A 13,501-nucleotide genomic window follows, 5' to 3' on the forward strand; every position below is an offset into this window, starting at 1 on the left:
CTGGGGAGAGGTGTTTAGACTACAGAGGGGGGCTTCTTCTCAGGAGAGAAGCTGAGCTGCTGTCCCCTGCCGGCCTCGGTGGTCGGAGGAGCAGACGCCCACCCCGTTGCCACAGTTCCGTCCGGAAGAGCCGGGCCCTTGGAGCGGATGCAGGGGCCCAGTCTGGGGTGGGCGGGGCAGCTCCTACAAGCAGAGCAAAGACGCCGTCCACTCCCAGCCCTCGAGCCTCCGGCTCCCTCCCCTGCTCCTTGGCCCTTATGGGTAGTGGCCACACTTCAAGACAGCTTAGTCCTTTCAGTGTTCATGGAAGGCAGGGACTGAAGGTGCTCTGCGTGCATTTCACAGTTCGGGGCGAGCAGCATGGGCCAGCCTGCGAGGGCCCACCTGCCTCTCGGGCTCTGCCTGAGACTTAGAAAGTGGGGGACAGGCAGGCACTCAGCAGACGGAGAGGGATGTGCCCACGTTCACGGGTGAAGGTTTCTCTCTCCACCTTCCGAGCCCAGCCTCTGTAAGCAGCAATCCCGGGACGTGTCCGGGAGGAAGGGCCTGGCTGTCTGCCGCCCGGTACTTCCCAGCGGGCTCCGCGCAGCTGGTCTGCGCACCTGGAACTTGTCCAGATGAGGCGAGGACAGCCTGTGCCTTCCACGAAAGCCCCGTCCAGACACGGCTCCAAGGCCGAAAAGGCCCTTTTGTCAGTACAGCCTGTCAGCTGCCTTGCACACATTAGTCCCGCTGCTGCTGCTGAGTGAAAGAGGTTTTCATTTTTGCTTACTGTTGCAAGACATTTATTAACACCGCAGTGATAGCCAGCCATGGGATTACAGTCTAACGTACATTCAGACGCTTGTGTTGTTTTTCGTAATGTGTTTTTCAAAAACCACAAGTATCAGGGGAAAGAAAAGCTGAGAAACCCCGAGAAAGGAACGCATCATGGACCACTTGCAGGTCATCGTCACACTCAGTAAGCCAAAGGTGAGCCTGGGGCAATGAGAAAGGGACGTTTTAATTTTAAAGCCCGATTTCTGTCCTCGATGAAAAAGGAAACCATTTTGGGTTTCAAAAACAAGCTGGTGTGTTCAAGCTCTTTCAGGAGCAGTGGCCTGTACCGAACACGGGCTCATGGCCCTGCATCCCCCCAGCCACCTGAGAAGGATGCTCATTGTACACAGCGCGCGTTTCCCAGGAGGAGCGGCCACTCTCGGCCCCAGGTGGACGCCGTGGAAGAGAACGGGGACGGGTGGTGACACCGGCGGTGACACACGGCAGCGGGCCTCACGCAGCGCTCAGCGGGTTGGACACGCGGCCCAGGAAGTGCAGGGCAGCCGAGTCTCGCTCCAAGACGGCCAACAGGAATGGGCTGTTCAGGGTCACCTCCAAGACCTCGGGCCCAGCTGGCTGTGGTGCAGACTCCGTGGGCTGCTCTCCCTCGTCTGCTTTTAGCTCAAAGAGAACGCTGTTCAGCACCTGCAAAGCAGCAAGCCTGGGGGTTGCTCCTGAAGGCCCGGGCCTGGGGGAGGACCGCTCTCCAGCCTGCCCGCCCTCCCTCGGCCTGACTCACACCATGTGACGGCTCCTCCCCAAAGTGTCCCCCAAACCCGCCCGTCTCCACCTTTCCCTGCTGTCCCGGGCAGGTGCTTCTCTCTGCGAACTCAGCGCAGAGGGCTCCGGGCCCAGGACTGTGAGCCACCCGGCCTCCCCTCCCTCCCAGCGTGCAGGCATTTCTCGGTTGCGGGCGTCCATCGCCCCCTGTGCCCCAGGACCGTCCATCTGCTGCTAAGTGCGTCCCTGAAGCCAGGAGCCGTGTGGCAGGGCCAGCAGCCGGCCTAGAGGCACTAGTCTCCGGGTCCCCGTCCCGACCCTGCTGTAGGATCTGGGGAGGACCCGAGGCTGGGCAGGTGGGACAGAGCCCAGAGCACGTGGTGGGGAGAGGTTTGCGGCTCTCCAGCTGTCCTTGGCAAGCCCCAAGAGAGCTCCGGTCACTTCTCTGCCACCCTGGGCCCCCAGCCGCCCGGCCACACCCTCCTCTCTCTCCTCCCACCCCCGGGCCACCTCAGTGTCCCTCCCACCCGTGCCTCCTGACTCCGGGAACACAGAGCCCACGTCAGGCACAGACGCCGGCGGCACGGTACCTTTCCAACTCTGAGGTTGGCATCGCTGATTTTGCCCAGGTTTGCCTCAGCGCCCAGCAGGGCGGGCAGCTTGGTCTGGGCAAGCAGGTCCTGCAGGTCGTAGGACCCTTTCAGTGTCAGCTGGGGCATGGTCAGGCGGATGGCCCTGGGGAGATGACACATGGTTACCAAGCTCCAGCTGTGAGGCCCCAGGCCACACCGGACTCACGGAAGACCCGGGAAGCCGGGTGGCATGTGTCCCCGAATGAGGGGGCGTTTGCTAGCCTCACCCAGCTAGGGTGTCTCGGGAAAATTTTCAGCAACAAATACAATTTAAAAAACCTTCATTTTCTTTGAAATTCTGTGGGAGGGATGTTCAGTATTTAACAACGGTGCTCTCTGGGGGTTGATGTGAATAGCTGTCTATTCTTTTTTCTACTCCTTTTTTAGGTTGGCTGCATTGAAAGCATACTCGTTGGTTAATTTTAAAACGCTGTCCTCTAGAATAACGTGTCGTGTCTTACTACCTTTCAGTGGTGAGCTCCCCGTGGGAGGGGGAGAGGGTACGATGTCAGCCTCTGTGCTGGGCATGTCACTTAGGTCAAGTCAGTTCACCTCCATGTACTACCTCTGCCTTCCTTGGGCAACGCTGAGAGTCCATAGATGTTTCCAGCTATGCACCAGACCCTTACAGGGTTGACAGTACACCCATGTCCAGAGCAGCGCTATTCACAACAGCCAAAAGGTGGAAGTGACCCAGGTGTCCATCAGCGGATGGCTGGATAAACAGACCGTGGCAGATACCACACTGGAATACTACCCAGCCCCAAAGAGGAAGGACATTCTGACACGTGATGCAACATGCATGAGGCTTGAGGACATTATGCTCCGTGAAATAAGCCCAACACGAAAGAACAAATACTATGTGATACCACTTATAGGAGGTACGCAGAGGAGTCGAGTTCATAGAGACAAAGTAGAAGGGTGGTCGCCAGGGGCTGCAGCGAGGGGAAATGAGGAGTTGTTAGTGATTAATGGGGACAGAGCTTCAGTTTGGGAAGATGAAAAGTTTCCGGAGACAGATGGTCGGTAGCACAAAAACGTGAAGGTATTGATGCCACAGAGATATACACTATAAAATGGCTCGGGTGGTAAATTCTATGTTATGTGTTTACCACAGTTTTTAAAAAATGACTTAAAAAGAGTTGACCTCAGGAGGCCCTCTGTGCCCCTTGGTGCCTGTCTCAGAATCTGGACCCGCTGCTCTGGGCCTGATACGTAAGCAAGTCTGATGCCCCAGTCGCAGTAGGAAAGAGGAACAGATGACCCAGGCAGCAAACTAGGGGAGTCCTGGAGTCAAGAGCAGCACCCCGAGAAAGCCCGCCTACTCCCAGGGCTCTTGAAGGGGTCCCAGGGCTCCTGGAAAGTCAGCCCCCAGGAAGCTGTTGGAATGCAGCGGATCACACACGGCAAAGGTCCCCTCTCAGAGGGAGTACTGACCGTGGGCCGCCCAAGCCTGCGGGTGAATGGAAGCATGGGGAAAAGCGGGCCTCCTCCCCTGCCTCTCCTGCACCCAGAGAGGGACCCAGAGAGCTGGGTCCACGGATGGAGGGTGCACTGGTGGGTGGAGGGCGCTCAGGCACCATCGCCACCCTACCCGCTGGGCGCCCAGGGCTCGGCCCACACCGCGCCCGTGGCCACCCATGCCCCCCACCGCCCGGGCAGAGCCGTCCATGCAGCTCCCCACTCCAGGGGCGCAGCCCAGGAGGGTCCAAGCAGTTTCCCGGAGCCGTACCGGGGAGAGAGATTCTTCATCAGGGTCAGGAAGTTGTGCTGGAAGGTGAGGGCCTCCACCTGCCACAAGTCGGGAGCGTGGTGCGGCCGGATGAGCAGCAGGCAGGCATTGGCGCTGAGGGGCACGCGGGTCACGGAGAGGTTGTTCTGGGTGTCGCTCCAGTAGTGGAAGGTGCCGATGCCGGAGAGCATAGGGACCGACACGGAGGTGGTGTTGTCCACCCAGAACTCCTGGAGCCCCGGCAGCAGGGAGAACCCCTTCATCTTTCCTGGGGACCCGGCAGGAGACAGGAAGGGAAGAGTCAGGAGAGGGAAGGCGTGGGGCAGGGCTGGGCCGCAGACCCCCTTCCCCTCCCCTCCCCTCCCCCTCCCCTTCCCCAGCCCAGGCTGCTCTGCACTTTCCTGGCCCCCGAAGTTCAGCCCCAGGACCCCTGACCATCAATTCTTCCTCCTGCAAAATCCACCAACTGCCACTGTTGAAGGCGTAGTCCACACCAGGCCCCAACCTGAGGCCCACAAAGGAGCTGAGCTCGAGGACCCTACTGCGCTAGTAACCAGGTAAACTCAGACCCAGAGCTGTCCTGGCCCCAAGCCTGGGCTCTGCCACGCTCACTTTAAAAAACAAACAACAAACCAGAAGAACCACTTTATTTCTTAGAGCCGTTTAGGTTCACGGCAAAATTACGAGAAAAGTGCAGGTCTTTCCTGTATGTCCGCTACTCCCCCCTCCCCAGCACACAGCCCCCCTACAACCAGCATCCCCGCTAGACGGTACGTTGGGTAACACTGAGGAACCGATGTGGCCACATCATCGTCACCCAGGGTTCCAGAGTTCACACAGTTCACGCCTGGTGCTGGACGTTTTACAGGTTTGGACAGACGCTCAAGGCGTGTCCACCGTTCCACCAGCATACGGAATCGTTCCACGTTTCTCGGTGCTGCTGGGGACGGACAGATGATCCGGTGACCAGTGGGTGTGAGCGGAAGTGCTACGTGCTACCTGTGTGCTGCGCCCTGAAGGGGCCGAGCCCTCCCTGCCCCCTGCCACCCCCGGGGCGGGCTGTGGCATGGGGCTTGCGGAGCTGAGCTGTTGCTGAGCAGCTCGCTGAAGGCGCTGGCACCTGGGGGCGCACCAGCACATCCCTCCCTCTGCGGTCATCCCAGTGCCCTTGAACGGCCCAGTGTGGTTGTCCCTGGGAGAACAGGTGAGGTTGAGAGATGAGCCCATCGCAGAGTGGCCCTGGGGCACCTGGCACTTGGGAGATCCGAGCAGAGGTGACTTAAATGAGTCAGCGGTCCCTTCTCATTGAGCCCGAGGTCTCCAAGGAAAGGGGTGAGGGAGCTGGGGACAGGGAGCCTGGGTCTGTGAGGAGGGAGTGGCCAGGGCACCCAGCCCTATCCTCCACCCTTGGAGCCCTGTGTGTACAGACAAGCTCGGCTTCGGGAGGGCTGCTCACGAGGAGCTGCGGTGTCCGTCCTCTGGCTCCCCAGGGCACCTCCACGCCGGCCCACAGACCTGGCAGGCGGCTGGTTAGTGTGTAGGGAAAGAAGGACTAAATTTTTTGCACCAACAAACTAAAAGGCAAAGAAGGATGCTGCCTCCAAAAAAGATACGGGAGTCTGAAACGAAGGTGGCTGCCCGCTACTCTCGGCGTGACTGAAGAACACAGCACCCTGTCCTCATCCAGAGATTAAGGACATCGCGCCAGGTTAGGGAAACTGGTGAGGCCCTTTCTGGCGCCAGTGGCTCTCTGGCTCTGCCTTTGGGGGGCAGGCCTTTCGCATTAAGCTCTCCTCCCAGGCTCCTCTTAGGGATGGCGGGCCGAGCTCACAGGCCCCCTCCACCCTCCATGGGGTGCGGCCACCCCTGGCTGCATGGCCCCGGCCTGGACTCTGCTCCCGGGACCTGTCAGCGCGGGGACCTGCGCCCTCCTGGGGTTAGCGCCTTCCCCCTGCTCCCAAAGGCAGGCTGGAGGCCTTTTCTTTGTAGATTTTCAGCCTTCCAGGATATTGTCAGAGTAAGGAAAGGACCGCGCTCTGTTCAGCCTTCGCCTGTCCCCACAGCCCTGCCCTCCGACCGCCTTCCTTGTCTCTCGGCTCTGCTAGGTTGCAGGTCCCGATAGCACCTCACGCGCAGCCCTCCTCAGCCCGCTCCTCCGTTCACAGAGCCGAGACCTCAGGGCCTGCTCCCAGGAGAGTTTGCCGGGCGATTGCGTAACCTTCCAACCACTCTCCCAGCCTCCAGTCCCCACAGTGCAGGCCAGGGATGACCTCTGCGCAGAAAGTCTGCCACTCAGCTCCCAGACACCCACAGCTCCAAACTCCCAGCATCACATCCAAAGTCTCAAAGTCTGGCCCTGACCCATCTTTGTGGCCTTGCCTAACACTCCCATTCTCTCCTTCTGAGCTCAGGCCAAACAAAGCCACTCCTGTTCTGGTTCCTTGCCCTGACCTTGGCAGCCTTGTGCCACTTCCCAGGCCTTCCTTCTGTCCTCTCCCAGGTGACGCCCCTCGCCGAGTGCGCTGAGCCCCGGGCCGCCTTCCCAGAGCGCCTTACCTGCAGCTCTGGGGCTGAGGCACTGGTCCGGGGGATCCAGCTTTCTGGTAAACCACAGTCAGCAAGCTGGGGGCGGGGCCTGTGCAGCCTCCCTGCTTGTCCCCTCTGAGGCGCCAGCTCAGAGTCCTACAAGTACTACATCCTCAACGATTGTTTTCGAATGAATGAACAGCCTGTGTCTTAGGCATTTTTTTTGGTGATAACCTCTCTCAGTATGAAAGTGATGTAAGCAAACTGGTTATTTTTGCATGGGACAGTGACCTTCTCAAGGACGAGAGCCCTTGATCTTCTCAACAGACAGGAACCCGTCCCTTCTGAGCGTGGAGCTGGGCCACGGCCACGAGACGTGAGTTTAGAACCTGAGACCGGTCCCTTTGTTTCTCTGAGTCTGTTTCCTCACTGGTAAACGAAGGCAAATCACACCTCTCACCGCGTCACGAGGGGATTCAGTGATGAAAGTAAAAGGATGCAGTGCAGTAGCTGCACATAGTAGGGCAGCAACGGGGGAGGCGGAGGCTCGGCCAGTGCCCATCCACGGAGCCCAGTGGGGCAGCCACTGCGTCCTCCGTGAGGGCGGCCCCAGGTACTTCTCCACATCTGCTACCCTGCCCCTCTCCAGGCCCAGCCCTGCTCAGCTGAACTGAGACGTCGGACACGAAGTCCGTACAGACAAAGACCTGCCACCCTCCTGCACCGGCCGGGGGCAGAGCCCCCGCGAGGGCTGGCCTTACCTTGGAAGTGGACGTAAGTGTTGAAGAGCAGGGTGCTGTCTGGGTTGACCCCTGTCAGGGGCCTGCCCATCTCCCACCCCGTCACAGCCTGCATGAACCTGTTGATCTTCTCAGCAGCGAGATCTGGGTCCGTGGACAAGTCTAGCGAGCGGGAGAGGGTGACAGGGGAGATGAAAGACAGGCCCTGCACGAATGGCTGCTTCAGGCGCAGGCCAGGGGCCGTGAACAGCCCGACCACCGTGGACAGGAGCAGCCTGGCCTGGCTGCCGGCCCCGCCCTGGGCCACCAGGAGGCCCTGGATGGTCTGCAGGGCGGAGAGGACCTTGTGACCATCCAGCCGGGAGGTGCAGCCCTGATCCTCCCCCGGGACGCCCAGGAACGCCTGTAGTCTGCTGGCCGTGGGGTCCAAGGCCCCCAGGTAGAAAGAGGTCAGGGTGCCAAAGAGAGCCACCGGGGAGAGCACAGCCCCGCTGGCCGCGCTCCGTGTCTCGCTCAGCATCTTGTACATGTGGAAGCCCATGAAGTTGAGCAACACCCCCACCTTCACGGCCCGCAGCCGCTCTTCGGCCTCCAGCTGCTGGGTGGCTCGAACCAGCTGCTCCCGCAGGGCCTGCTCGTCCACGGCGGACGACTTGGCCTGAATCGGGACAGGTGTGAAGGTTGGGTCTGGGGGCGACTCCGCCCTGGGTTTCTCCAGCTGGTCACAGCTGCTCTTGCTGTAAACAAGGAGGTGGAAGGGGTGTATATACACCCGGTCTGCAGGGGCCAGGCGAGCCCAGGCCAAGAGGCAAAGGACGGAGGCCCCCAGGCTCAGGCCAGCAGGAACCATCTCTGACGGGGTGCTCACTTCTGCGGACCCTGAAATATTTTGTGAAGGGTGAAAGAGGATTATTGAATGCCCTCTAGCCGTATTCCCTACAACCAGTCAGCACAGGAGAAATCCCTCCATGTCTTAACAAATGTCGGAGAGGAAGTGGTTCAGAGCTCTGCGGAAAATATCTATGTATATGATCCCGGTGCAAACCGCACTGTCGTGGGCTGAGTCGTGCTTTCGTGGGGTTTTATTTGGGGGCTGGGTTTGGGTTTTGTTTTGTTTACATTTTAGAGTGGTGAGGATGCCTGAATATGAAGACATTTGTAGATTTTAAAGAAAAAATATGAAATGGCTCATGAAGTCAAGTAAAAAATGTAAACAAATGTTTTCACAAAATATCGCAAGCATTTTTCTTCAAGAATATGTGAGTGGCTTGTATTATTTTTACCTTGTGCTAATTAGTGATATGATGCTTTGGTCATAATTACATGTTTAACAGAAGAGTAATCTGGAAACATTTTAACTTATTTTTAAAGGAACACTTTGAGTAAAAAAGTATCATGATATTTATGCAAAAATTAAAAAATCCAAATGTTGAAGTTGATGGGAGACATGTTTACATACTGAGGTATGGGGAAGTCATTCTGGCTTATCCAAAGTGGAGCTGGGTGGCCACTGCAGTTGTGGTTTCAGACATGTTCCTGCATCACTGAGAACTTGAATTTTCTGAACGCTATCAGACTCAAGGACACCACCAGCCATTCTCAAAATCCTATCAGCTAGCAGGGGCCAGCTGCAGCCTTATGGTCTCAAGGTCTCCCCTTGTAACTATGCAACCTTTTTGGACCCCAACCAATCCTTGCTAAACAAACACCCTTACTTCTCGCCAGTGCCCGTCCTAATTCTTGACCAACAGCTTATGTAATTTTGCAGTTTTTGCCTTTACAATCCTCCTCTATTTTGTTGCCTGGTGGAACCCAATTCAAGTGCTTCCTGTATCCGTGTCTCCCTGCTATAGTCCCCAGTTTGGCTCAAATCAAAGAGTTTTCTATTCCTAATATAGATTGTTTATCGATTATTTTCGTCAACAAAGTCCTGAGCCCCAGTGCCTCAAAGTGTGACTATATTTAGGGACTTCCCTGGTGGTCCAGTGGTTAAGAATCCGACTCTCAGTGCAGGGGACGCAGGTTCGATCCCTGGTCGGGGAACTAAGATCCCACGTGCTGCAGGGCAACTAAGCCCACGCACCGTGACTAGAGAGAAGCCCGCTCGCCACAACGAAAGATCCCACGTGCCGCAACTCAGACCCGACGCGGCCAAAACAAAAAAATAAAAATAAATAAATATTTTAAAAAATATATTTTAAAGTGACTATATTTGGAGACAGAGTCTTTAAAGAAGTAGTGTAGGTTAAATGAGGCCATCAGGGTGGCCCTAATCCAATCTGACTGGTGTCCTTATACGAAGAGGAGATTAAAACACAGACAGGGAGGACTACTCGAAAATACAAGAAGGCGGCCAGGAGACTGACCGCCTGCAGGCCAAGGAGAGAGGCCTCAGAAGAAGCCACCCCTGCCAACATCTTGATCTCGGACTTCCAGCCTCCAGAATCAGGAGAAAATAGATTTCCGTTGTTTAAGACCCCAGCGTGTGGTACTCGTGGCAGCCCACGGCACTAATATGCCCACATGGTTATGGCTATCAGTTTTCCCCAGAGAACAAAACGTGGGGCAGACGGCAGGTCTTTGTGGGCCTCCAAGCCCCAGGGTAGGGTACACCAGCTTGGAGTACAAGACTAACACACACAGAGGTTCTTCCTGTTATAAATCAGCCTGGCAAGAGCAATCCAGCTCGTTTCCCAGCTCTGGTGTATAATCTAAGAAAGGAGACCTTACATTTGGTACGTGACAGTTCACCAAAGCCCTTTCCCATAGATCATCCTATCTAACCGTTACACGATCGCGTAAGGAAGGAATTCTTTCCCTCCTTTGCAGACACACAAAGGGGAGTTCTAAGGTGTGGAGAAATGTTCCCAAGGTCATACAGCAAGGATGGAACAGACAACCGATTCCAACCTACCTTACTCTCCCCCAGTTCTCAGGGGACTCACCCGGGAAGCCTTAGAAAGTATGAAGCCCGGGGCCTCCCCACCAGAGATGCTAGCTAAGTGGCCCTGGGGAGGGGTCTGGGGAGGGGATTTTAGTCTCCCAGTGGTCTCAACATGCAGCTGGGACGAAGCACCGTGGGCTCAGCCCGGGGAAGCCCAGGCATCCCTCACCTGCGTCAACCCCACACCAGCTCCCTCTTCCCTGCGAGTGGAATCCCCGAGGAGCTCTGTCACCCCGCCAAGCCCCACCCACCAACAGCCCGATTTCACTGGTCTGGGTCGCGTTCTGCCAGGCGACACGGATGTGCCGCAATGGTTTAGAGCCTCTCCCTAGACACGGGTCACCCGGGGCGGGCGGGACAGTCTCCAGCACCCTTTGGGCTCAAGAGCCCTGCGACCCTGCCCCAGCCTCACCTCTGGCCAAGAGCACGGCAGTGGGCCGAACCCCTGGGAGAGGAGGCCCCTGGGCAGCTCTGCCCGTTTATTCTGTGATGGTTCTCACTGAGAGGGCGAATGCCGCCTGTACGGCTTCATTCAGTTCTAGTCATTTTTACACGACACCTCCCTCGTGGTTCTGAAGGGGTGTGCTGTGCTACCAGGCTACTGCTCAGCTTCCCCCCCCGCCACCCCGCCACCCCGCTGCCCTCCCAGAGCTGGCCTGGGCCTCCTTGGAGCTGTGGGACGTCGCCTCCGCCTCCAGGTCACCTCGAGGCCTGGACGCTTCCCGCACACCCATGCTCGGCCGGTCAGCGTGCTTTCCTGCCCCAGGCGTGCTGACTGCAACTGCCCTTGGCATCCAGCCCCCACGCGTTGTGTGCTCGCCCTGCTCTAGGCGCCGGGTTGCCAAGGGAACTTTGACCTCTGGTCTCAGCCCCTGCCTCCCCTCCTTCCAAGGCATTTGACACAACCCACTGTTCTCATGAGGAACCACACGACACGGAAACAAGGGACAGAAGATTCTCCCCCCTTCAGAGGCCCTCCTGGTACGCCGGCCCAAGTTGCCGGCCGACGTCTCGTGTAAAAGGATGTAAAAGGCCACAGCAAGTCAGGTCGCCGGGGAAAGCGCTGGGGCCCGAGCGTGCGGCACCCCTTCAGCGACCGGCCTGAGGGTCCCGGGGGCACAGCACCGTTCCAGGTGATTTCCGAGCCTGCCGCTGGCTCTCACTTGTGGTCCGTGGCCGCAGCCCCGGTTCTAAGTCGGCACCCGGCCAGCCTGGCCTGACACCCTCTCCTTGGGTTCCATTCTCTTCCACCCACCCGTCCTTGGCCTCCCCCTTCACCAGCCCCTCCTTCTAGGCTTCCCTACTTCTCAGGGCCCCGTGCGTAAGGGTAATGGAGAGGACGGCAGCTAAGGCATGTATAAGGAGGATCGCTGTTGTAGCGATTTCAAGGATCGTCCTCCGACCCTCACAGCAGCCCTACCTTCCTGCCCACGCCTCGCCGCCGCCAGATCTCATGCTGCGACTGGCCCCGACACGCCAGGCACTCTGGACTCACTCCCCCTGCCCTCCTTTCCCTTCCCCATGCCACTGGGCACCTGCCACACTCTGTATCACTGAGTTATTCTTTTATTTCTTCTGTTTAGCGTGTACTGCAACGCTAAACAATGAATGCAAATCCCACAGGAGTGAGGCTCTTGCTCTGTTTTGTTCACGGATGTGTCCCACATTCCCCCAAATGTGTCAACAAGTACTCAGCAAGTAGTGGCTAAATGAATGGGTTAGTGCTGTTTTGCAGAGGAACAGAGAGGTTCAGAGACTTGCTCAAGGTCACACAGCCAGTAAGAGACAGACCTAGTATTCAAACCCAGAGCCCCTGACTCCACAGTCCACACTCTTAAGCACTAATCTATACTACACGTGAGCCAAAATAATAAGACCGTGTCTTTTTCATTTATTCTAAAGTTTAGGAAGCACTTTCAGGTTGTATTAGCACTCTTAATTTATAGCACAGTCCCTGAGCAAGGGAGGCCAGGCGTTGCCATTGGTTCCATTTTATAGATGAGCAAACCAAGGCTCAGGGAGCCTGGGACCAGAGCCAGCACTGCCTCAACAGAGCTACAGGAGACGAGGCCACCACTCCCCTGAGCCCTGTGCGGACACAGCCCGGGCTCACTGAGTCTGCCCTTCCCCCCAGCTCCACTGCCTGCACAAGCCTTGCTGCCCCTCTGGCCAGAAGAGGACCCAGTGGACTGTTGACCACAGTGAGTCTTCTCCCAGGTCAGCCCCGCAGGACCCAGCCCTGCTCAGAGGGACTGGAGGACCCGGCCAGCCTGCCTGTCGCTGAGGGGAGCAGGTCCCCTGGTGAGACCCAGGGTGGGCTCAGAGGAAGGACTGCCTAGGCCTGGGGGAAGAGACAGCCTCAGCGTCTTCAGCGGTAATGTCCGCCACAGCCCAGGTCACCACTGGCCCCTGGTGCCTGCGTCCTGGGTGCTGTTTAGCGGTGGCCTTCCAGCAGCTCTTCCCCTGCCCCCAGCAGAGGCCCCAGCTTTCTTCCCACAGCGGACAAGCCCCCCGCAGGGAGAGAGCTGGGGAGGGGTAGGTGTGGAGAAGGCTCCCGCTTACCTTTTGCTCTCGTCCCCAAGACAGGGGTGGCCTCTTCCTCTGGCTGGGCCACTGAGGCCCTATTTATGTCTGAAGGGTGGGGACCGTGCCGTTCCCAGGCTGCCCTGTGCTCAGGCTCGGGGGAGGGGTTGCATCACGGCGCCGGGCCATGGGGGTGGGAGCCTCAGGCAGCTGCCCACCTGGGGGGACAGACCCCAGGCCAGGCGACTCTCATGCTGGGCCTCCGTCCAGGAGGCCAGGGAGATCGATGCGCGCTGTTGCCTCTGACAGACTGAGCCGGTACACAGTCGAGTTACACATTCACTGAAGTTGTCCTGAGCAGAGGCTGTCGCTATGGGACACAGGAGTGTCCGTGTGGTGGTGTGATGCGTCTCGGCCCCCAGATGTGATGGCCCGAGGCCAGCGCCCCAAGCCTTGGGCCGGAGTCCACTTGGGGTGTGCTTCTGAGAGGCCCCAAAAATGTGCGGGCTCATGGGCGCAGCGGGAAGGGGAAAGCCCTGCTCAGGTGGCCTGGGGGTGGCCTGACCCGACGGCCTTGAGCGGCCCAGCCGTTGTCCAGATAGCCACTGGGCGCCCATCCCACGCGAGGACCTCTGACAGGCGCAGGGAGAAACACACAACCCAGCAAAAACATCTTCTAGAAGCTTGTGATTTACCTGGGGAGACCATTAGACACTAACTAGACTCAGACAGTGGGAAGGTGCCCACAAAGTGCTTTCAGATTGTGAGACAGATCAACCCCTCAACGCTGGGGAAGGCCTCAGGGGTCTCCCTGTCACTTGAGTCAAACCTTGAAGGATAAATAAGTTGGGCTTGGAGGTTAAAG

The 13,501-nt window shown here is 58.0% G+C and overlaps 1 protein-coding gene across 1 annotated transcript; it reads right to left on the reverse strand.

The window, feature by feature from the left end:
• Window positions 1–772: 772 nt before the first annotated feature.
• On the reverse strand, window positions 773–12,951 carry AGT (angiotensinogen). The gene is made up of 5 exons (XM_082673369.1): window positions 12,676–12,951; window positions 7,191–8,048; window positions 3,904–4,171; window positions 2,130–2,274; window positions 773–1,464 (listed from the first exon to the last, which is right to left on the reverse strand). Exons 2-5 carry the CDS (start codon window positions 8,017–8,019, stop codon window positions 1,273–1,275), a joined length of 1,434 nt encoding a protein of 477 aa, XP_082529495.1. The 5' UTR covers window positions 8,020–8,048; window positions 12,676–12,951; the 3' UTR covers window positions 773–1,272.
• Window positions 12,952–13,501: the final 550 nt, after the last annotated feature.

This window comes from Grampus griseus, assembly GCF_964374135.1.
Source record: "Grampus griseus genome assembly, chromosome: 16".
NCBI classification, from domain to species: domain Eukaryota; kingdom Metazoa; phylum Chordata; class Mammalia; order Artiodactyla; family Delphinidae; genus Grampus; species Grampus griseus.